Here is a 26,163-nt window from a genome sequence, read left to right on the forward strand (position 1 = left end):
CCAAGTTTCATAATATCCTTCATAGTGTTCAATATATCTTTTTTGGGATTTTTATTTGTTCCTTACTTTTTAAAAACAATTACTAGCAGTAAAGCAGATTATCATAAATGGGATTATAATGAGTTTCTTACATACAATGTCCTTCTATTTTAAGAGAAAAAATATATATCTGTTAAGAAATCAATTTATATGTGTTGAAGCCTCATGTTGACATATTCAGTATAACATATATTAACATAACGAACTACATTATTATCTATAAAGATGCCACTAATTCCTTAGGTTTTCAAAAAGTAAACAGCAAACTTTAAAAAAAAGTATTATGATAATGGAGATGGAGTTGACAAAAAAGGTCAGCTCTGAGATAGAGTAGATAAAAGCTCAAGATATCTGTATCTAACTGCCTACTTGATATTTTCACTGACATATAGGCATTCCAAATATGTCAAGATTAAACTCTTTATTCTCCCTACCAATGTGTCCCTAGCCTTCCCATTTCCAATGGTATCATCATTTTCTGGTACTTTCAGCACAAAGGGTACTAACATATAGGGAACTTGACTCTCTCACTCATCACTCTATTTCCAGTGCCCAGACTGTCATGCACATACTAAATGCTCAATAGATATTTGTAGAATGAATGAATGAATGGGTCCTGCCCTCCAAACATGTTTGATTAAAAATCATTCAACAATATACACAGAGTAGTATATGAAAAACCGCCAAAAGACTTCTGTCCTTAATTTTCAATTATTAGACCCACAGCCTTAGTTCAGTCTCTTCTTATTTTATACCTGAACAACTACCACAACTCTTTTCAATGGATTTTCTTGTCACCGTCCAATGTGAATAGCTTACAAGATAAAATCCAAACCACTTGGCATGACATCCAAGGTCCTCCGTAATCTGACACCAGCCTACTTTTTTCACCTGATTTTCCTCTACTTAAATATTATGAATCTTGATGTCCCAACCACATAAGACTACTGGATGTTTCCCAAGTGTGCCCTACATTTCTCTTTGTTCTTTTCCCCTCTTCCTGTAATTCCATTGCCCCCATTTCTTCCTTCAACAAATGCTATCCATTTTTAAAGGCCCAATTCAAATGTCCTTTCCTCTATGCAGGCTTCTTGGACTCCCTTAGGTAGAATCAGATTTCCCTCTTTTTCACTTTCCCCTGGTACTTATTAACCTTGAGGTAACATTTAAAATCATAGATGTCATAGAATTATTAGACTTAGAAGTGGTCTTGATGATCATGTGGTCTGACTTTTTCATGCTATCAAGGGCCAGAGCTAGAAGAATCCAGTTCTTTTGATTTGCCTTGCCTCATGATTATTTGTATACATATATATATATACTTTTTTTTTTGAGACAGAGTCTCACTCTGTTGCCCAGGCTGGAGTGCAGTGGCACTATCTCAGCTCACTGCAAACTCCACCTCCTGGGTTAAAATAATTCTCCTGCCTCAGCCTCCTGAGTAGCTGGGAATACAGGCGCAGGCCACCACGCCTAGCAAATTTTGTATTCTTAGTAGAGACGTGGTTTTGCCATGTTGGCCAGGCTTGTCTCCAACTCCTGACCTCAAGTGATCCTCCTGCCTCAGCCTCCCAAAGTGCTGGGATTGCAAGCGTGAGCCACTGCACCCGGCCTATTTGTGTGCATACTTTTAATTCTCCACCTGACATGTCGCTGGGCAGAAATAGGGTCTTACTCATCTTTGTTCTTCATGATACTTAATACAATCTATTGCACATAGTGGATATACAGTAAGTATGTTTTAATTGACCTGAGATCAGAGGGATGGATAAAGTAGAGGTAGCCTTCATAGTATTGTACTCTGCACCAGGTACCATGCCAGTTTTACAAGAATTACCTGATTGATCACACAGTCCTATAAGATAAGCACCGTTTCTAGCTTTACTTGCCCAACACTTCATAGCCAGTAAGTTGTAGAATCTGGACCAGAATCCACATTCCTCTGGCTCTAGATACTTTGCTCTTAGTCATTGTGCTACAGTGCAAAACAGTAAGGTGGGAACTCAAAGATTTTGAGTTTAGAATACGATTGATGGATGAATTTGGCATGAAAGACTAACTTTTATTTCCTGGAGGACATAGCAGCTAGGTTTGGGAAGATAGTTTGGGACTATATTGTGGAAGACTCTGAATGCCAGGTATGGTATCAGAAGTTACCTCCCTTCCCTAGCTCTCCATCTGCACCAGTCTAGATCACTGTCTGAGGCTCAACTCAAACACTACTTATTGTTTGAAGACTTCTAGAATCTTCCAAGTCACGATGAACTGCCCCTATTCCCACAGCACTTTGTTCATACCTTTGTTATGATACATAACGTTACTTTCTTTTTTTCTTTTTCTTTTTTTTTTTTTTTTCTTTTGACGGAGCCTCACTGTGTTACCCATGCTGGAGTGCAGTGGTGTGATCTCACCTCCCCTGGGTTCACGCGATTCTCCCACCTCAGCCTCCGAGTAGCTGGGACTACAGGTGTGCACCACCATGCCTGGCTAGTTTTTGTATTTTTAGTAAAGACGAGGTTTTCCTATGTTGGCCAGGCTGTTCTTGAACTCCTGACCTCAGGTGATCCATCAGCCTCGGCCTCACGAAGTGTTGGGATTACAGGCGTGAGCCACTGCACCTGGCCAATCTGACTTTCTTAACAGAAATATTTTGCAGCTCTGTCTTCTTCACATTTTATAAATTTCTTGAGAGCAGCCACTTTATTTATGATTGTATACCTCTTTTTATTTAGCATCTGATACATAGTAGATGCTTGTCTTAGTCCATTTTGTGTTGCTGTAAGTGAATACCTGAAACTGGGCCATTTACAATCAAAAGAGGTTTATTTAGCTCATGGTTCTGCAGGCTGGGAAGTTTAAGATTGGGCAGCTGCATCTGGTAGCTTCTGATGAGGGCCTTGTACTGTGGCAAAACATGGCAGAGAAATGGAAGGGAAACCAGGTCCCGGCAAAGAGAGTAAAACACAAAACACAAGAGGCAACCTCGCTTTGCAACAACTTGCACTTGCATAACCAATCCAGTCCCACAAAGAGTAAGAACTGACTCACTCCCACCAGACTGCTTAATCCCTTCATGAGAGTGAATCTCTAATGACCCAGAAGGCTGTTAAAGGTTCCACCCCCTCTCAACACTGTTACACTGGGGACCAAGTCTCAATATGAGTTTTGGTGGGCACAAACCATATTTAAATCATAACAATGCTCAATAAATATTAGTTGAATTAAATGTTTCATTAGGAGAATATAGACATGAATAAAGCATGGTTTCTGCTCTCAAGAGAAGCCAACATTCTATTAAGGGAAACAGTACATTATTCCATGTGAGAAGCTATACTAATGACATGTATAAGCCTGTGGAATTCAGCAATCAATTAGAAAATGCAATAGGAAAAATAACCTACTCATGATATTCCCAAAATCTATCAGGCAGCTAGGAAGATAGCTAACAAAGATGTATAAACCATTATGCAGAAAAGTATGAGATTGTACTAAAGGAAATTTAATAAAAATCAGAAAGTGGAGGAATATACTTGTCAGGAACTACCAAAGGTCTAGAATTTGACCCTATTTACAAACTTAAAATTAGCCTGACACGACACACACAGTTTCATATATTCTGTCAGAAGACATGAGAATCTTGGGTGAGAGGCAAAGGACTTTATTACTCAGAAAAAGCAGTAGCTAGAACTTCCTGTTGGCTTGTGTTTGTACCCAATGCCCCCCAGATCCCACAAGGGCAATGCAAAGGACCAATGATGGATGGCTGCACAGTGGATTGCATTACAGGAAAGAAACAATACATTTGGAGGATCCACTGCTTTTATAGAAAATGGAAATAAGCCGGCTCTTTGTGATGTTTCCTCATCGTTCAGGGTTTCTCACTGCAAATATGGCCCTGAGAATGGCCAAGGTGAAGAGTCATCAGTGCCTTACATTTTTGGCCTACTCAGAAAGAACATGCATGAATGCTTAGGGACCATGATGGGTTGTCTTTCCCAACAATACTCCATTTGTATGTGGGGAGACTTTAAGTCAGCAAATTGGTAATTCTTCTCAAATTAATCCATAAATCCAATATTATTCCAATAAAAATATTAATGGGCCAATTTTTTTGTGGAATTTGAAACATTGATTACAGAATTGAAAAAGGCACATACAGTAAATTGCTATATGAAAGAAGTGACATTGCAAAGGAATGAAAAAAGGATGAATAATTTAATAAATGTGATTGGGACAGTTGTTTCCCTTCTCGAAGAAAAATCTAGATCCATGCCTTATACAAAATAAAGTCTAGATGTATAAAAGACCAAAATACACAACCAAAATCTTAAAACCAATAAAAAAAACATGTCCCCAGAGTAGAGAATTTCCTAAACAAAATCCCAAAACATAAGTTTTAAAGGAAAATATCGATATATTTGATTCCACAAACATTGTATAATAAAAGACATGAGAAATAACATCAGTGTTAAAAGACGAGCAATCATTGGTACAAGCTTTTTGGAAAACTAGTTTGCTCTATCTACTGAAGCTGAACCTATGCATTCCTTATGACCAGAAACTCCGTTTCTTGGTATATACCCAAGAAAAATGCATATGTATATTCACTAAAGATATTACGAATATGCTCATAACCACATTATTTGTAATAGTCCCAAACTGAAAAAAACAAGTGTCCACCAACAGTAGAATGAATAAATGAATTGTGGTATACATTAAAATGTAGCACATAATGGAGAATAAACTAACTACAACTACAAACTCATGACAACATGGATGAATCTCATAAACCTAATGTTGAGCAAAAGAAGCCAGACACAGAGGAGTATATACTGAAAGATCCCATTTATTTAAAGCGGAAAAGAGGCAAAACTAATCGTTATCATCCTTGGGCATAGTGACTGGAAAGGGGCACAAAAGAAGCTTGTGGTGGGGTGGGGGAGGTTGGTAATGTACTGTGTCTTGATCTGGGAGCTGGTTACATGGGTGTCTTTACTTTGTGAACATTTATCAAGATATACACATAAGATATGTATGTATGTATATTGTACTTAAATAAAACATTTTGAAAATCTGCCTAACAGGATACTTTCTTATATATGGCTCTCACCAGCAGAGTTGCATACATACCAAAAGTCATGTTTTTCCTCAAACAGTTCTATTCCAGTTACATTTGTTGTAAATGAACATAACATGGATTCGAAAAAGAAGATCAGCAACAGATTTAGAGAAACTTATTGCAAAACATATTGCTGATCAACAATTAGATACAGAATATGTGAAGAACCCCTAAGAAGCAATACTTAAAAAACAAACAACTTATAGGAAAAACAGGCAAATGACCTGAAAACATACTTCACAGAAGAGGAAATGTATATAACCAGGAAACCTATACAAAGATGCTCATACTCGTTCATGTCCTTTTCAGGGACATGGATGAAGCTGGAAACCATCATTCTCAGCAAACTAACACAGGAACAGAAACCAAACACTGCATGTTCTCACTCATAAGTGGGAGTTGAACAATGAGAACACATTGACACAGGGAGGGGAACATCACACACCGGGGCCTGTCGGTGGGTGGGAGACTAGGGGAGGGATAGCATTAGGAGAAATAGCTAATGTAGATGATGGGTTGATGGATGCAGCAAACCACCATGGAAAATGTATACCTGTGTAACAAATCTGCACATTCTGCACATGTATCCCAGAACTTAAAGTATAATTTAAAAAAGATGCTCATTCTTATGAAATAATCTGGGACATACACTAGGGAGATACTCACTTTCACCCATTTGGTTGGCTAAAGAAGTCTGAAAATACTAAATATTGGCAAGAATATGGGGAAAATGGGACACATACACTGCTGGTATGAATGTAAATTGATGCAATTACTGTGGAAACTTATTTGGCAGTGTGTAGTCGGTTGAAGATGCATGTACTATGTCATCTAGCAATTTCAATTCTAGGTGACATTTATAGACTAAGAGGAGGCTATTGCAAGAACATTAACTGCTGTATTGCTTGTAACAGAAAAAATGGAAGCAACTTAAATGTCCAGGAGGATGGAAATGCATTAGTTAGCTATGGAATATTCATATAATGGAATGTAATATATCATTTAAATGCACCTCTATTGGTTACAGTATAAACACAGGTAAAATGTTTAGAGATGCATAATATTAGGTAAAAATTCATAATGTTGGGTGAAAAAAACAAATCGTAGATTACACACAGATATGATCTAACTTGTCATAATGCAAAAATCACCAGAAAATGATTCATTTAACAAATATTTATTGTAGGCACAATTCTAGGTACTTGGGATCACTGAAGAAAGCAGAGATCTCTTCCCTTGTAGACTTTACATTTCAATGGGGGAAGACTGAAATAAGATAATTAGCATAATAAGTAAATAAATTATATAGTGTGTTAGATGGTGATGAAGCAAAAACAGAGGATGGTAAGGGGGGTAGAGAAAACAGGGTGGGCAGTTTGCAGCATTAAGTAGGATGGTTCAGGTAGGTCTCATTGATATAGTGAGATTTGAGCCTTGAAAAATGTGAGAGAATTTAAATGAGTGGCTCTATTGGAAAACAGCACTCCTTCCTGGCAGAATAGACATTGCCATGGTCTTATGGCAAGAGTGAGCCCAGGCTGTTTGAAGGATAGCAAGAAGGTCACAGCTGTGGCAGAATGAGGAGAGCAGATGAGAGGTCAGAGATATAATGGAGAACCAGAAAATGTCAGGCTTCTGCAGGGACTTTGACTCTGACTGCAAGTGGAATACGCTGTCTTTGCAGGATTTTGAGCAGAGAAATGCCATGATTTGATTTATATTTTAAAATTATCACTTTAATTTTTGCATTGAGAATGTACCACCATAGGGGAATGAGAGTGGAAGCAGAGAGACATGTTAGAAAGCTGTTGCAGTTATCCAGAAGAGATATGATGGTAGATTTGACCTTACATGTACCAATGGAGATGGTGAGAAGTGGTTGGATTTTGGATGCATTTTGAAGTAGAGCAAAAATGATTTCCTGATGGATTGGATGTGTAGTGGGAGAGAAAGAAAGAAATTGAAGGTGATGTCAAGGTTTTTGGCTCAAGCAGATGAACAGATGGAGTTGCCATCAATTGAAGTGAGGAAGGCAGTAGGAACAATAGGTTTTATAGAGCAGATTAATTCTGCCTATGACATTTTGAGTTTGAAATGTCCATTAGACATTGAGTGGAGGTGCTGAGTAGGCAGTTGTATGTATCAGACAGGAGTTTAAGATGAAGATCTGGCCTGCAAACATGAATTTGGAAGCTAACCTAGAAATATTTTATATTAGCTATTGGACTGGAAGAGATCACCAAGGGAGTGCACATAGAAATGCAAAGAACAGGGATGGAGCCCTGGGGCATTCTCATTTTAAGAGGTTTGGAAGAAGAGGAGAAGCCAGTAAAGGAAACTGAGAAGGAGCACCCAGTGAGATCAGAGAATGTGTTGAACTGGGAGCCACAGGAAGAAAGTGAACCAAAGAGGAGTGACTCGTTAGCAGTGCCCAATGCTGCTGATAGGTTAAGTAAGGTGAGGACTAAGAATTGATCGTTGGATTGAACAACATGAAGTCATTCATGGCCATGATCATGACCATGACAGGAGCAATTTCAACAGATTTGTGGAGGTGGACCCCTGATTAGAACGTGCCCAAGAGAGAATGAGAGGAGAAAAATTGGGAATACTGAATAGAGACCACTTTTACAAGGGGATGAGAGAGTAGTCAAACTAGTTACCTGGGGGAAGAACTTTCCTGATAGATGAAACAGACATTGCAAAGGCTCTAAGACAATAGTGAGTATGGCTTGTTTGAGGAACAGCAGGGAGGCTACAGCTGGGGCAGAGTGAGTGAGGAACAGAACAGGCAGAGCTAGTGGGAGATAGAAAAGTATGGTCATCTGGGGCTCCCTCTTGGCCCCAAACTGATATAGGTAGAAGGCCTAGGGGAGTATAGTCTTAGACAGGAACACTGGTTCAAGTGATGTCTTATATTATGTATAGAAACATATTTCATATGTGTCTGTAAAAGAGATTTGCATCAAAGGGGAGCAAGGGAATTGTGTGATGGCAGGTGGGGAAGTGGAGCCAAGATTATATATATATTTGTGTGTGTTATATAATAAAGATGAGAAATAACAGTATAATTTAATCCTGATTGACTGATTGAAATGACCCAATAGAAAACACAACATTGATAATGCTGGAGATAAGGGAGAGAAAGAAGGTAGTGATATCATTCAGTTGATGTGAGAAGATATCTAGCGGGAAAGGAGAGGGGCTAGCTTTAGAGGGCAGTCTGGAAATATCATTATATTAACTTGCTAAGATTGCTATAACAAAATACTACACATTGGGTGGCTTAAACAACACACATTTATTGTCTCACAGGGTTGGTTTCTTCAGAGGCTTCTCTCCTTTGCTTGCAGATGGCCATCATCTCCCTGTATCTTCACATGGTCAGCCCTCAGTCTGTGTTATCTGTGTCCTTATCTCTTCTTATAAAGGCACCAATAGTATTGGGTTAGGACCCACCTTAACGACCTCGCTTTGACTTAAGAGGTAATTATGTTACATTATGAGGTACTGGGGGTTAGGACTCCAACATATGAATTTTGGAGGGGTACAATTCAGCCCATAATAATCGTGTATGATATCAACAGGAAGACCATGTATACGGATGTGGGTGCAGGTAGGTGAAGTGATGTGGTGGTAGGAGTCTGTAGAAGTTTTCTTCTGATGGCTTCAATTTTCTATTGAAATAGGAAGCAGTGGAAGAGTTAGTTAGGATATGGAGATAGTGTTGGGAGTTTGAGGAGAAAGAAGTTACAAAATAATAACTTGGAAAAGTCAGAAAATTAAGGGACAGGAGACCTGTAGCATGATTGCCTAGCAGCATTAAAGTCTGGTTGAAGTTCATGGTCATGAAGTTAAACTGAGAGTTGTCATGTGGTTGTGAATTTTCCCCTAGCCAGCTTTAGTTGTGTGGGTGTAGGCTCATGGGGACATAGCTGGATTTAGCCAGGGGTTGTGATTTTGCCAAGCAACACAAAGTGAGAGAGGGGCAGGATACTGGAGGGTATTATGTAGAGGAGTGGTTGTAAATTGAGCATGACATCTGAGCTAGGAAAGGAGAAAAGAGAAGACAATAAAGGGAAGAAGAGACAGTAAAAATCTGATAAGGTCAATGGATTGGAGATTCTGGTGAGGATGAAAGAAAATAGGGTCCAAAGTGAGTGGGCTAAAAAGGGAGGAGTGTATGGTCGGAAATAGGGATGTTTGAAATTGAGATTACAGAGGGGTTCCCAAAATTATAGTGACAAGGGCTAGGGTATGGCTACATGAGTGAGTACATGAGTGAGTAACTGAGGTGGAGTTGAGGACAATGTCATGCAGGAGAAATGCTCAAGGAACAGAAGGGGCTAGTTTGTCAGATTATTAGAATGATTTTTTTTTTTTTTTTTTTGAGATGGGGGTTTTGCTAGGTTGCCCAGGCTGGCTCAAACTCCTGGGCAAACTTCCCAACTTAGTCTTCTGGGTAGGTAGGACTATAGTGAGCGCCACCATGTCTAGCTTTAGAATGATCGATATTGAACTCACTAAGAATTAAGATAGGACAACTACCACTGAGAATGACCATGTTCTCAGAGACAAAATGTCTGAGAAATGAGGGGAGAATATTCCTGACAACAGCAGTAAGAGCTAGTTGGTGACACTAGCTGTCAAAAGCTGGAAGTTTTTAGGGAGGTAGGAGAGGGATTGCTATCTAAAGGCAGCAATGAGAAGCAGTAAAGTCACTTACACAACTTTTAGGATCTGTGGTACAGTGGCTGTAGGAGAGAAAAATCATCTGCTCCTTGTGAGTGGGCTTCAGGGGATCCAGAGTCCTCAGGAGAGGGGGCATTCAGAGAAGAGGCTTAGACTATGGAGGAATTATCATGGGTGTATTGTGTTTTATTAGTAGGGGAGGGGTGAGAGAGTGACCTAAAGAGGGGATGTGGACACAACCTTATGGAGGTTAGAATGTAGCAGTTGAGAGGTGTCTTGGGATACTCGTGGTGACTGGCACAAATGGAGATAAATGTTATCATTAGGTGAGTTATAATAGATTCAAGGGAGATCAGGTTGGGAGGATTTTGAGGTTTGGGCTATGGAGAGGTGGGTATCTGGAGCTTCCTGTCAACCCCAAGGGATGTGGGGGGTGTGGTCTTAGACTTGGATCACTGGTTCAGATAAGGCTTCATTTTGCTCCTTCATTGTGCTCAGAAATCACATTAATCTGTAATGACAGAAAAATAGGCCAGAGGGCCAAGATGGCTGACTAGAAGCAGCTAGTGTGTGCAGCTCTCATGAAGTGGAATGGAAGGGGAGAGTAGACATAGTACCTTCAACGGAAACATCCAGGTTCTCACATTGGGATTAATCAAGGAAATAACTTGTCCCGTGGAGAACGGAGAAAAGCAAGGTAGGACGACAGCACACCCAGGAGCAACACAAAGCCAAGGGAAGCTCCCCGGCAAGAGAAGTGGTGAGTGAATGTGTGGTCCTGGGAACCCATGCTTCTCCCATGGATTTTTGCAACCCACAGGTCAGGAGATCCACTCATGGGCCCACTCCATCAGGGCCTTCAGTCTCACACACAGAGCTATCTGGAGTCCCGGCAGGACAGCACGTGTGTGTGGAGAACCAGGAACTTTATATACTCTGGCTATCTGGGCATTCCGGCAAAAGTAGCTGCAACTCTAGCAAAGCAGGAGGTTAGACCCCTGTATATACCCCTAGGAAAGAGGCTGAATCCAGGGGGCCAAGCAGCCATAGTCTACGGGCCCCACTTCCACAACACCGCACAGGATAAGACCTACTGGTCTGGAATTCCAGCTAGCCACCAGTAGCAGTGTTGCACCGACCTGGGACAGAGCTCCAAGGGGGAGGGGCAGGCCGCCATGTTTGCTGTTTGGGTGACTTAGCCCTTCCAGCCTTCAGGCTTTGGAAAGTCCAAACCAACTGGGGCAGAAGGGATCCCTTAGCACAGCACAGATGCTCTACCAAAACGTGGCCAGACTGCTTCTCTAAGTGGGTCCTGATCCTGTTCCTCCTCACTGGGAGGGACCTCCCAACTGGGACCTCCAGCCACCCCTGCTGGTGTTCTGTGGGTGACAGAGATTTGAAAACTCCCTGCGACAGATCTCCCAGAGAAAGGGCAGGCCACCATCTTTGTTGTTCGGATGACTTAGCCATTGCAGCCTTCAGGCTTTAGAGAGCCCAAATTGACCAGGGCCAGAAGCGGTACCCCAGCACAGTACAGCTGCCTTATGAAAACATGGCCAGACTGCTTTTTTAAGTGGGCGCCCAATCCCCTTTCTCATCACTGGGTGGGGCCTCCCAACCACGGTCTCTAGCTATACCCATTGGTGTGTCTCTGAAGTTTCAGGCCTCCATGGGATGGAGCTCCCAGGGAGAGGGGTGGGCCACCATCTTTGCTGTTTGGGTAACTTAGTAGTTCCAGCCTTAAGGCTTTGGAGTGTCCAAGGTGACCAGGGGCTGAAGCAGATCCTCAGCACAGCACAGCTGCTCTATGAGAACGTGGCCAGACTACTTTTTAAAGCAGGTCCCCAATCACATTCCCCCTGACTGGGTGAGACCTCCCTACGGAGGTCTTTAGCCACCTCCAACAGTTGTATTCGGGCTGGCAACAGGCCCATACCTCCTTGGGATGGAGCTCCCAGAGGGAGGGGCAGGCTGCCATCTTTGCTGTTTCACAGCCTTCACTGGTGATACCTCCAGGTACTAGAACATCTGAGGTGACTAGGGACTGGAGTGGACCCCCAGCATACCACAGCATCCCTGTAGAAAAGTGGCTAGACTGTTACATGGGTGCTCATTCCCATACCTTCCTCACCAGACAGGTCTTCCAGGCCTGGGACTCCAACTACCCCCTGCCAGAGCTATTGAGCCAGTAGCAACTCAGTAACTTCCTGGACAGAGTCCCCAGGGGCAAGTGAAAGCCTCTCTGCCTTTGCTTCGGCAGTGAAACCGTCCTTGCTAACTTCGGACTAACAAAGAAGCAGAGACCCTAAGTGTCTTATCTACACCTCCAACAAGCTACACTTAACCCAAGGAGAGGAGGCCAGTTTGTCTCTCACGGGTCCCACATACCATCCACTGCTTGTCACCAGACAGGGAACCCCTGGCTTGAGCTTACAGCACAGAAACTCTATCCTGGGCTAACTGCACTGAGCTACTGCTGACTCACATTTCTCTGGAGTGGAGCCCCCAGGAGACAAGTAAAGTAGTGAAGCAGCAAGCAAGCTGATGTGGAGCCCAGAGGTTCTGGCGCAGGACCATCTGTAGCAGAGCATGGCCAAGCATGGCCACCCCTTCAAGCTCAACATGCTCCCATAAGAGACTTTAGCACTATGGGAACTGTCTGACCTGATGTGTGCAGGGCAGTCTTGCACATCAGACAGGGCTGGTCAGACCTGAGCACTCCTTGGTCTGCTCTCCTCTCCCAGGGCCCCAGCCTGGCCACACCTGCTTACAGGGCAGTCTTGCATGCCCTAGGGGCCCACACCATAGCTTCTGTGCTGGTGGATCATGCTTGACTGGTGGAGAGCTCCAGTATTGCAGCTCCTATGGCCATGCACCAGCCTGCATGTTAAGTGCCCATTGTGCAGCTACTCCCAAGCCCACAGCAACTCCCTACATCACTCTGCAGGCACCTGTCTGCACGGATGGGTTTTACTTTACTTGCCCTGCCAGCATGTGAGAGTGCAGTAGGCCCCCAAACCCTGCCGACTACCATTGGAGATGGAGCCTTGGCAGGAAGAGAGCCAGCAAGCCTCACCTCACCAACAAATAGTGATCAGGGGATCTGCCCATACCCTAAGCAATCACTCCTGCTTGTGGGGCACAGGAAAGGCACCCAGACCTGAGCTAGCCAGCACTCTGCCCCAAGCCAACACTACCTCCATTGTAACAGCCCACACAGTCTCCAGCAGCAGCCCCCTGCTCCCTGCTCCCCACAGCTGCTTTGCCTCTGCTGCTGTAATGAATGCCCACAGGGAGGCAGGCACCTCTGCATCCACTAGCAGTTGGCTGCAGCTATTGCACCTTGATCCCCCCAGTACAGTAGATTCCAAATGTCAAGGAGCCAGAGAACAAAGCTGGGGCCCAGCACAAGTCCCCAGAGGTAGAGCATGCAGTCCAGGGGTTGGGAGCTGTACGTTGGCCCCCTAAAATCTTCCAGAAACAAAGTCAGATGACTGAATCCACCTTATACCACAATCAAATCCTCAAGGTCATCAAATAGGATAAAAGAAAAAAAAACCCATCCAAAGGTCAGCAACCTCAAAGGTTGAAGGTAGATAAGCCCACAAAGATGAGAAAGAATCAGTACAAGAATGCTGAAAACTCAAAAAGCCAGAGTACCTTCTCTCCTCCAAATGATTGCATCACCTCTCATGCAAGGGTTTGGAACCAGGCTGAGGCTAAGATGGCTGAAATGACAGAAGTATAGGAAAGAAGTTCACTGAGCTACAGAAATACATTGTAACCAAATGCAAGGAAGTTAGAAATCATGATAAAATATCTTAGGAGATGATAGACAAAATAGCCAGTATAGAGAATGTAACTGACCTGATAGAGCTGCAAAACACACTACAAGAATTTCAAAATGCAATCACAAGTATTAACTGCAGAATAGACCAACAGAGGAAAGAATCCCAGAACCTGAGGGCTGAGTTTCTGAAGTAAAACAAGCAGATAACAGTATATAAAAAAGAATGAAAATGAATGAAAAATCCACCAAGAAATATGCGATTATGTAAAGAGACTGAATCTATGACTGCTTGGTGTACCTGAAAGAGATGGGAAGAATGGAATCAACTTGGAAAACATATTTCAGGATGTCCTTCATGAGGACTTCCCCAACCTAACTAAAGAGGCCAACATTCAAATTCAGGAAATGCAGACAACCCCAGTAAGATGCTCCATGAGAAGATCATCCCTAACACACATAATCAGCAGCTTCTCCAAGGTTGAAATGGAAAAAAAAAATGTTAAAGGCAGCTGGAGAGAAAGGCTAGGTCACCTATAAAGGGACGCACATCAGACTAATAGCAGACCTCTCGGTGGAAACCCTACAAGCCAGAAGAGATTAGGGGCCAATATTCAACTTTCTTAAAGAAAAGAAATTCCAACACAGAATTTCACATCCAGCCAAACTAAGCTTCATGAGCAAAGGAGAAATAAGATCCCTTTCAGACAAGCAAATGCTGAGGGAATTTGTTACCACCAGACCTGCCTTACAAGAGTTCCTGAAGGAAACCTTAAATATGGAAAGGAAAGACTGTTACTGGCCACTACAACATCACACTGAAGTACACAGCCCAGTGATACTATAAAGCAATCACATAACCAAGTCTGCAGCTAACATCATGATGAAAGGATCAAATCCACATAGATAAATACTAACCTTAAATGTAAATGGGCCAAATGGCCCAATTAAAAGACACAGAGTGGTAAGCTGGATAAAGAACCAAGACTCATTGATATGCTATCTTCAAGACACCCATCTCACATGCAATGACAGAAATAGACTCAACATAAAGGGATGGAAACAAATCTACCAAGCAAATGGAAAGCAGAAAAAAGCAGGTGTTGCAATCCTAGTTTCTGACAAAACAGACTTCAAACCAACAGAGATCATAAAAGACAAAGAAGGGCATTACATAATGGTAAAGGGTTCAATTCAACAAGAAGATCTAGCTATCCTAAATATATATGCACCCAACACAGGAGCACCCAAAGCAAGCTCTTAGAGACCTTCAAAGATACTTAGACTCCCACACAATAATAATGGGACACTCACTGACAATATTAGACAGATCATCGAAGCAGAAAATTAACAAAGACATTTGGAACCTGAATTCTGCACTGGATCAAATGGGCCTGATATGCATCTATGGAACTCTCCACTGCAAAACAACAGAATGTACATTCTTCTCATTGCCACATGGCACATACTCTAAACTTGATCACACAATTGGAAGTAAAACACTGCTCAGCAAATGCAAAACAACTGAAATTATAACAAACAATCTCCTGGACCACAGCTCAATCAACTTAGAAATCAAGACTAAGAAATTCACTCAAAATCATACAATTCCATGGACATGGTAATTGTATTACAATTCCATGGACATGGTAGTTGTGTCACAATTCCATGGACATGGTAGTTGTGTCACAATTCCATGGACATGGTAGTTGTGTCACAATTCCATGGACATGGTAGTTGTGTCACAATTCCATGGACATGGTAGTTGTGTCACAATTCCATGGAAATGGTAGTTGTATTACAATTCCATGAAAGACTTCTCCTGGAATATTTTAGGGTAAATAATGAAACTAAGGCAGAAATCAAGAAGTTCTTTGAAAGTAATCAAAACAAAGATATAACATACCAGAATCTCTCAGACACAGCTAAGGTGTGTTAAGAGGGAAATTTATAGCACCAAATGCCCACATCAAAAAGACAGATTGATCTTGAGTTAAAAATCTAACATCACAACCAAAAGAACTACAGAATCCACAGCAAACAAATCCCAAAGCTAAAAGAAGACAAGAAATAACCAAAATGAGAGCTGAACTGAAGGAGACAGAGACATGGAAAGCCATTCAAAAGATCAATGAATCCACGAGCTGGTTTTTTGAAAAAAATTAATAAAATCAGTAGGCCACCAGCTAGAGTAATGAGGAAGAAAAGAGAGATGATTCAAATAAACAAAATCAGAAACGGCAAGGGAGATATTACCACTGAGCCCCAAATAAATACAAACAACTATCAGAGAATATTATGAACAGCTGTATGCACGTATACTAGAAACTCTAGAAGACATGGATAAATTCCTGACACATATACACTCCCAAGACTGAACCAGGAAGAAATTGAATTCCTGAACAGACCAATAGTGAACTCTGAAATGCAGGCAGTAATAAATAGCCTAGCAACCGAAAAAAGCCCAGGACCAGGGGATTCACAGCTGAATTCTACCAGACGTACAAAGAAGAGCTGGTACCATTCTTACTGAAACTATTCCAAAAAATTGAGAGGGAGGGACTCTGCCCTAACTCATTCTATGAGGCCAGCATCATCCTGATATCAAAACCTTGGAGAGATACAACAACAACAACAAAAACTTCAGGCCAATATCCTTGATAAACATCAATGCAAAAATCTTCAACAAAATACCAGCAAACCGAATCTAACAGTACATCAAAAGGCTTACCCACCACAATAAAGTAGGCTTTATCCCTGGGAGGCAAGGTTGGTTCAACATATGCAGATCAATAAGTACAATTAATAACAGAAATAGAACTAAAGACAAAACACATGATTATCTCAATAGATGCAGAAAAGGCTTTCAATAAAATTCAACATCCATTCGTGTTAAAAACTCTCAATAAACTAGGTATTGAAGGAACATACCTCAAAATAATAAGACCCATATATGACAAACCCACAGTCAGCATCATACTGAAAGGGTAAAAGCTGGAAGCATCTCCCTTGAAAACCGGCAACAAGACAAGGATGCCCTCTCTCATTACTCCTATCCAACATAATATTGGAAGTTCTGGCCAGGGTAATCAGGCAAGAGAAAGAAATAAAGGGCATCCGAATAGGAAGAGAGGAAGTAAAGCTATCCCTGTTGCGGGGAGTCAGGGACCCCGAATGGAGGGACTGGCTGAAGCCATGGCAGAAGAACATAAATTGTGAAGATTTCCTGGACATTTATTAGTTCCCCAAATTAATACTTTTATAATTTCTTACACCTGTCTTTACTGCAATCTCTGAACACAAATTGTGAAGATTTCATGGACACTTATCACTTCCCCAATCAATAACCTTGTGATTTCCTAAGCCTTTCTTTAATTTAATATCTTAATCCCATCATCTTTGTAAGCTGAGGAGGATGTATGCCACCTCAGGACCCTGTGATGATTGCGTTAGCTGCACAAATGGTTTGTAGAGCATGTGTGTTTGAACAATATGAAATTTGGGCACCTTGAAAAAAGAACAGGATAACAGCAATGTTCAGGGAACAAGGGAGATAACCTTAAACTCTGACTGCCGGTGAGCTGGGCAGAACAGAGCCATATTTCTCTTCTTTCAAAAGCAAATAGGAGAAATATCGCTCAATTCTTTTTCTCAGCAAGGAACATCCCTGAGAAACAGAATGTGCCCCTGAGGGTAGGCCTCCGAAATGGCTGCTTTGGGGGTGGCTGTCTTTTATGGTTGAAGACTAAGGAATGAAACAAGCCCCGGTCTCCTGTAGCACTCCCAGGCTTATTAGGACGAGGAAATTCCCACCTAATAAATTTTGGTCAGACTGGTTGTCTGCTCTCAAACCCTGTCTCCTGATAAGATGTTATCAATGACAATGCGTACACAAAACTTCATTAGCAATTTTAATTTCGCCCTGTCCTGTGGTCCTGTGATCTCGCCCTCCCTCCATTTGCTTTGTGATATTTTATTATCTTGTGAAGCATGTGATCTCTTGACCCACACACTATGCATACACTCCCTCCCCTTTTGAAAATCGCTAATAAAATCTTGCTGGTTTTACGGCTCAGGGAGCATCACAGAACCTGCCAACATGTGATGTCTCCCCCGGACACCCAACTTTAAAATCTCTCTCTTTTGTACTCTTTCCCTTTATTTCTCAGAGCAGCTGACGCTTAGGCAAATAGAAAATAACCCACGTTGAATATCAGGGGTGGGTTTTCCCCTGATAATCCCTGTTTGCAGATGACATGCTCCTATAACTAGAAAACGCCATCGTCTCAGCCCAAAAGCTTCTTAAGCTGATGGGCAACTTTTGTCAAGTCTCAGGATACAAAATCAATGTGCAAAAATCACTAGCATTCCTATACACCAACAACAGTCAAGCCAAGAGCCAAATCAGAAATGGACTCCCATTCACAATTGCCACACAAAGAATAAAACACCTAGGAATACAGCTAACTAGGGAAGTGAAAATTTTCTTAAAAAATACAATAGAACTACAAATAAAAAGGAGAACTGCTCAAATAAATCAGACAACACAAACAAATGGAAAGACATTCCACGTTCATGGATAGGAAACATCAATATCATTAAAATGGTCATACTGCCCAAAGCAATTTATATTAATAGATTCAATGCTATGCCTATTAAACTATTATTGACATTTTTCACAGAACTAGAAAAAATATTTTAGAATTCACATGGAACCAAAAAATAGCTGAGGCAATCCTAAGCAAAATGAACAAAGTTGGAGGCAAACCATACTACAGGGCTACAGTAGCCAAAACCACATGGTACTGGCACAAAAACAGGCACACAGACCAATGGAACAGACTACAGAAGCCACAAATAAGACCACATACCTACAATTATATGATCTTTGACAAACCTGACAAAAACAAGCAATGGGGAAAGGTTCCCTATTCAACAAATTGTGTTCCCATAAGTGGTTAGCCATATGCAGAAGATTAAAACTGGACTCTTTCCTTACATCATATACAAAAATTAACTCAAGATGGATTAAAGACTTAAATGTAAAACTCAAAGCTATAAAAACCCTGGAAGACAACCTATGCAATATCATTTATGATGTAGGCACATGCAAATATTTCATGACAAAGATGCCAAAAGCAATTGCAACAAAAGCTTCTGCACAACAAAAGAAACTATTAATAGACAGACAACCTACAAAATGGGAAATAAATTTTTGCAAACTATGCATCTGATAAAAGTCTAATATCCAGCATCTATAAGGAACTTAAATAAACATACAAGAGAAAAACAAACCCCCATTAAAAAGTGGGCAAAGGATGTTAACAGACACTTTTCAAGAGAAGACATACATGTGACCAACAATCATATATTAAAAAAATGCTCAACATCACTGATCATTAGAGAACTGTAAATCAAAACCACAAGGAGATACCATCTCATGCCAGTCAGAATGGCTATAATTAAAAAGTGAAAAAATAACAGATGATGTCAAGGTTGTGGAGAAAAATGTATACTTGTACACTGTTGCTGGGAGTATAAATTAGTTCAGCCATTGTGGAAGACAGTGTGGCGATTCCTCAAAGACTTAAAGACAGAAATACCATTTGACCTGCCAATCCCATTACTGTGTATATACCTGACGGAATAGAAATTGTTCAATTATAAAGACACATGCACAGGTATGTTCATTGCAATACTATTCACAGTAGTAAAGACATGGAACCAACCTAAATGCCCATCAATCATAGACTGGATAAATAAAATGTGGTATATATACAGCATGGAATACTATGCAGCCATAGAAAAGAAAGAGATCATGTCCTTTGCAGGGACATGGATGGAGCTGGAGGCCATTATCCTTAGCAAACTAATGCAGGAACAGAAAACCAAATATCACATGTTCTCACTTGCAAGTGGGAGTTAAATGATGAGAACACATGGATACAGAGGGGAACAACACATACTGGGACCTGCCAGAGGGTGTAGGGTGGGAGGATGGAGAGGACCAGGAAAAATATCTAATGGGTACTACGCTCAATATCTGGGTGATGAAATAATCTGTAGAACGAACACCCATGACATAGTTTAGCTACGTAACAAACCTGCACACGTACCCCTGAACTTAAAAGTTAAAAAAATACGCTGGAAGTTACACATCACATTCAGGATAGGACTACCCCTGGGGAAGAGGGAAGGTGAATGGAAATGGAGTGAAGGTCAAGGAAACCTCAATTTTTTTTCTGTAAAGTTTTCATTCCTTAAAAGAAAGACAAAGTAAATATACCTAAATGTTAACAACATTGAAATCTGAGTAGTGGAAACACTGGTGTTTATTATATTTGATGCCAGGGACATTGTAGGTACTCAATTAATATTATTTGTTGAATGAGTATGCTTTTCTGTTTTAAAAGTTTCTCCAACAAGCATACACAATTTTCAAATTAACAGAACGTGCTACAAGAGCAAAGAAAAGGGAATGAAGTGAGGTGGGGAAGGCTTGAGAAATCCCTGTGGAAAGAGTGATTTCTGATCTATATAAATCTGTACCACCATACATGGGGTGCAAGCTTAAGACATAGTTCTACCTCCACCTTACCTTAATGCTGTAAGGTTCTGGATAAGCATCCAGAAAATGATCTTGAACACTTAGTCCTTTCAAGTAAATACCGGATCCTCAATTTTCTCTTCCAATAGACACTGGGTGGTGCTATTGTCCAAAAATTCCTCCCCGTCACAGATTTACTACTTCAATCTATAGACATCTCCACAACCAATGTGTCTTGTGGGCCAAAGTGCTAGGGATTGGGGATATAAAGGTGAATAGCTTCAGTTGTTCTGTGATTATAAACTGATTGCTATCGGGTTCCGTGGCCGAGAAAGTTGCAAATGTGACTGTTACATTTCATAGGAGAGCACTACCGTCACAGAAATGTCCAGCTGTAGGGGTGAATGGCCCTGAACCACCCACCCTCACCATGAGCACCCCTACTCCACGACCTGGCCAAGGATTAGAGCAGACAACACCGAGCCCCACTTCCAACCTACTGTTAGGTTTTCATAGCGTCCTTAGGCCCCAGTGGCTATAAAAAGCCCAGAGAGCCAAAATACCGGTCATTCGGCTTGGACTTCAGTGTTCCAGATGTTCTAAGCTCACTGGGCAAGATGTGTCTGCTTAATGCAGAGGTCTCTGTTATTGTGAAAGAGTAAGGGTACTTAGGATTAAGGGAATGTGGACCCTCAGGACTAAAGCAGTGGGAGAGGCCTGGGAGGTGGGGCCTGGGAAGGCGGGGTCTGCTCTGATGTCACCAAGCCCCTGATCATAAAGGAGACGGTGGGCAGGCTCTGGAGGCTGAAGCGGAGGAGGGGAAGGAAACGAGTCCGGAAACCCTGGGCCAATCAGACAGGTCTGGGGCGGGGTCTGCTGCAGTGCTTAGCGCTGCAGGCCTCTGCGCGGGAACTCTAACCTGGTCCGGAGCGAGCCTGGGTCTCAGCCCCGCGGACAGCTTTCCACGAGTCTTCAAGCCTTCAGGTGAGGACCTGTGGCCTCGCAGGAGCCAGACCATGGGGACAGGGAGGCCTCGGGGTCGCGAGGCGGAGGATGCCACGCCTTCGGGAGCCAGAGGGGCCGGGGTTGGGACTGGCGCTTTGCGTCTGCGCCGCCGCCAGGCCTGGCGAGTCTGCGCCTTTGCCTTCCCTGGGCGCCGCCTTCCGCGCGCGAAGCCCAGCCCTGCAGGGTGCAGGTCCTGGGGACAGGACCCAGGGATGTGGGGTGGGGGCGGACCCTTAAAGCGACCCGTCCGCGGTAGCTGCATGTCGGAGGCTTTGAGGATGAGGAGTTTGGGGGCCCCCCGGAATGGGCCCTCTGGGGCTGGGCCCTCGTTCCCTCCCATCCCGTGGCCGTTACGCTGGGCGCCAGACAACGCTAATAGTTATTTGAAAAGGTATGCAAGACTGGCCTATGCGCCTGGCCCTGCTGTTATTTATTTGTTAGTTCCAGTTTCCCAGCTCGGAGCTTGGCGTCTGATCGCTCGGCAGAGGAGGGTCTTAGGGTAACCTCGACGGATTGGAGGCATGTTCGGCACTTCTGACTGCTTGGGAGCCTCTCCATTCTACCCCAAGCACTAGACATAGTATCTTACTCCACCAGGGTGGGGCCGGGCTCGCTTATGAGAGCTCTGCCTTCCGATTTCTGGGATACCCTATTGTCTCTTTTGGACAAACTCTGGATGCTCACAGAGCACCAGGCATTTGGTCAGGTCCATAGCCACGGACTTCTGAGTCTCATCTCCTTCCCTGTCTCTTTGCAGAGAAAACATGGTGAAAGAAGACTCACTTCTCTTTGGTTTATCCCATTCTGCTGAAGTCATGGGTCTGATCCTAGTTAGCTGTCTCTTCTTACAACGTTTACAAACCAGTGCCACAAGGAGCTATTATGAGGCGTGCATTGTAGTGCCTTAATGTACTATCGTCTTTGGGGATTTAAAATAGAAATTAGTACAACTTATGCCACTCTGTTTTGTGTGCTGCCCCCCATCTCAAGAAAAATGCCAAAAACCAAAAGTAATTTAATAAAAAGTGAAGATGCTCAAATAGTGCTATCTCCTGTTACAAAATAATTACTTGTTTAAAGTCAGTCTTTACTTTTTCTTCTATCCCTATCTGCTCTTGTGCTTCTATCACCTCCGTTTTACTCTTGCTGTGATTTTAAGAGTCCAACATATTGGCTCTGGGTTTCTAGGGCACCTTGGTTTATAGTACGTTCTAATGTAGTGGCATTTACTGCCTATCAGAAACGGGCTAATGATGTAGAGTTGAAATTATTTTAACAAAAATATAACTTTTTTTTCTTTAATAGAGACTTGCTCTGTTGCCCAGGCTGGAGTGCAGTGGTGAAATCTCGGCTCACTGCCACCTCAGTCTCCCAGGTTCAAGCAATTCTCCTGCCTCAGCCTCCCGAGTAACTGGGATTACAGGCGCACGCCACCATGCCTGGCTAATTTTTGTATTTTTAGTAGAGATGGGGTTTCACCATGTTGGCCTGGCTGGTCTTGAATTCCTGACCTCCAGTGATCCGCCCACCTCGGCCTCCCAAAGTGCTGGGATTTTCTAAGATGTGCTGCTGTTTTTCTGTTGAAAATAAGCAGGTAGAATATACACTGGCAGGTAGAATATACACTGATATGAAATGTGAAATTTTTTGCTTGTGACCCTTTAGTCCGAAGATAGTTCTGCCATGTACGTTTTCTTAAAAATGTTTTTTTCTAAAACAAACAACCCCATCAAAAAGTGGGCAAAGGATATGAACAGACATTTCTCAAAAGAAGACATTCATACAGCCAACAGACACATGAAAAAATGCTCATCATCAGTGGCCATCAGAGAAATACAAATCAAAACCACAATGAGATACCATCTCACACCAGTCAGAATGGCAATCATTAAAAAGTCAGGAAACAACAGGTGCTGGAGAGGATGTGGAGAAATAGGGACACTTTTACACTGTTGGTGGGATTGTAAACTAGTTCAACCATTATGGAAAACAGTATGGCAATTCCTCAAGGATCTAGAACTAGAAGTACCATATGACCCAGCCATCCCATTACTGGGTATATACCCAAAGGATTATAAATCATGTCGCTATAAAGACACATGCACACGTATGTTTATTGCGGCACTATTCACAATAGCAAAGACTTGGAATCAACCCAAATGTCCATCAGTGACAGACTGGATTAAGAAAATGTGGCACATATACACCATGGAATACTATGCAGCCATAAAAAAGGATGAGTTTGTGTCCTTTGTAGGGACATGGATGCAGCTGGAAACCATCATTCTCAGCAAACTATCGCAAGAACAGAAAACCAAATACCGCATGTTCTCACTCATAGGTGGGAACTGAACAATGAGATCACTTGGACTCAGGAAGGGTAACATCTCACACACCGGGGCCTATCATGGGGAGGGGGGAGCGGGGAGGGATTGCATTGGGAGTTATACCTGATGTAAATGACGAGTTGATGGGTGCTGACAAGTTGATGGGTGCAGCACACCAACATGGCCCAAGTATACATATGTAACAAACCTGCACGTTATGCACATGTACCCTAGAACTTAAAGTATAATAATAATTTTTAAAAAAAGTTTTTTTCTTTTCAGGCTTTCTTCTAGTCAAGATGAGTGATAAACCAGACTTGTCGGAAGTGGAGAAGTTTGACAGGTCAAAACTGAAGAAAACTAATACCGAAGAAAAAAATACTCTTCCTTCAAAGGAAAGTAAGTCATGGAGGGTTCTGATGGAAACAAACAATAGAGAAAGTTAATAGGTTCACTAAATAAACCTATCTTCTAGTAAAGTTTTGATGCAAAGTAAGCAATAATTAGAGTACCATGGTATTTAATACAGCAGTTAAAACTATCAAATAGTTTTCTTCTGGTTCTCATGGGCCCAGTAGTGATAGGGGAATAAAAAACTAGTTTCTTGTTAGAAAAGTATTAAAACCACATTAAAACCAGTCTTGGGATATTGGATGTAGCACTAAAAAACACTTAGTTTTTGTCTACTTTTGGGTATTTGGCATTTTTCTGCATTTAGAAATTTGAGTCCATAATATTATCCCTAAATAACCCTGTAGACTGCAGTTTTGGCTTTCTATATCTGATGACAAGATAAGGTGAGACAACAAATTTAGATCTTGGTGTACTCAAAGCTCTCAGATTCAAGGGATCGGTTTTGCCCTCTGGAGTTAGACCCTGCTGGAGAAACTCTAAGCATATTCACAAAGGCTGAGGGACACTTTTTGTTAATGTCACTTTTATTTGAGAGTTGCAACATTAGTTAAAATTATTTGAAAGTGTCTAATTTCCTAACTGTGTAGTGATAGATAAATCTGAAGAAAGTGCTTCACTTACTCCTCTGTCTTGAATAGTCTAAAAATATGACAACAGCATTTGGAAAAACAAACCCTACAGTTGATGTAGTTTCTAATGAATGTTCAGGTGGTTAACATACACACGCATGCATGCACACACCCCACTGTGAGTTTTGTAGTTAATGCCTTGGCATTCTAAATTTAAAGCATGTATGGCAGCCTTCAATGATTTACAAAGAGCTCTTTTGGAAGAAGCTGAACTTAGTCTTAGGAAAATTCTTTTGTAATGTTTTGTTTCTTTTATCCCCCCAGCTATCCAGCAGGAGAAAGAGTGTGTTCAAACATCGTAAAATGGGGATCTCCTCCAAAGAGCAGATTTCAACATTGTCTGACAGTCTTGGTTTTAGGTTTGTTTTTTTGTAACCCTATGTGTTTGTAAAGATTTCAGGCATCTTCTGATTTCTTCTCAACTGTATTCCCTGGCTAAGAGGTCGGGGTAGTGAATGTTTCCTTAAGTTCCTTTTTAAACTTCCCATTGGTATGTAAATTCCAAATGGCAGATGCTGTCAATAATCTTGCCATTGATGACTTTTGTATGTGTAGTCCTTGCATCTCATACAGGATAAGCCAATTTTAACCTTCTACAATGGATGCCTCAATTGTTTTGTAATCTTCATGAAGTTGCATCCTTTTGCAACTTCTTATAGTTTATTTTCACTTCCAATGTAGCAATAAAATAATAAATATAATAGTTATTGTGTGACTGTTGTGGTTCATTCTGGTAGGTAGTCTAAGGAATGAAAAGTACACAAGGCTACCCTTTCAGCCAAACAAAATGGTTGAAGGAAAACTTTTAGCAGATTATTCCTTGGGGGAAATACTCAATTCTGTCCAGGTCCAGTGAGTCCTGACTTGGGGATGGTAGGTGCTTTTTCTTTAGAGTTGGAATCACAGAGTTAAGAGAACCTTGGGAGAAAAGGTCATGTGGACTAATCTCCTTATTGCAGAATGAAGCAATGAAAACAGGGTCTGATGTGATCTGCTCAAGGTGAATAAGGGCTGGAATTCAAGCTGGGCTCTCTTTCCTTCTGGAAAGTATTTTTCAGCTTAATGGGAGTTAACATCCAAGACTGAAATTGGATAGAGAAAGGGGCAGGAGGCACTTGCTAACAAACACCATATTAAGCACATCACATCTTCTAATGACCTGTAGCACCAAACTTCTAGTATGATTTTTTCTACTGAACAGAATTTGCTGTTTTATGAACTAAACATTTCTGGTGTTCATGGTGAGCATAAATGCTATGGATGAATTTTGTCACCTGTGATCCCCCAATTCATATGTTGAAACCCTAATCCTTAGTGTTATTGTATCTTTAGATAGGTTGTTTCAGAGGTAGTTTAGGTTATGAAGTGATAACAGTCACGGCCTCATCCAATAGGACCATGGCCTTATAAGGAGAGAGAGAGAGACCAGTCTGCAACTTGCGAGGACACAGCAAGAAGGTGGCTGTCTACAAGCCAGGAAGAGAGCCCTCACCAGAATGTGACTGTGCTGGACGTCGACTTGAGATTTCTAGACTCTAGAACTGTGAGCAAGAAAATTTTTGTTGTTTAAGTCACCTAGTCTATAGTATTTTGTTACGGTAGCC

The 26,163-nt window shown here is 41.9% G+C and overlaps 1 protein-coding gene across 1 annotated transcript; it reads left to right on the forward strand.

The window, feature by feature from the left end:
* Window positions 1–21,017: 21,017 nt before the first annotated feature.
* LOC104670020 (thymosin beta-15A) lies at window positions 21,018–25,260 on the forward strand. Its single transcript, XM_010373174.2, has 3 exons — window positions 21,018–21,168; window positions 23,799–23,915; window positions 24,824–25,260. The coding sequence occupies exons 2-3, from the start codon at window positions 23,816–23,818 to the stop codon at window positions 24,859–24,861; spliced, it is 138 nt and encodes a 45-aa protein (XP_010371476.1). The 5' UTR covers window positions 21,018–21,168; window positions 23,799–23,815; the 3' UTR covers window positions 24,862–25,260.
* The last annotated feature ends 903 nt before the right edge of the window (window positions 25,261–26,163 follow it).

Source organism: Rhinopithecus roxellana, chromosome 7 (genome assembly GCF_007565055.1).
Source record: "Rhinopithecus roxellana isolate Shanxi Qingling chromosome 7, ASM756505v1, whole genome shotgun sequence".
Lineage (NCBI taxonomy): Eukaryota > Metazoa > Chordata > Mammalia > Primates > Cercopithecidae > Rhinopithecus > Rhinopithecus roxellana.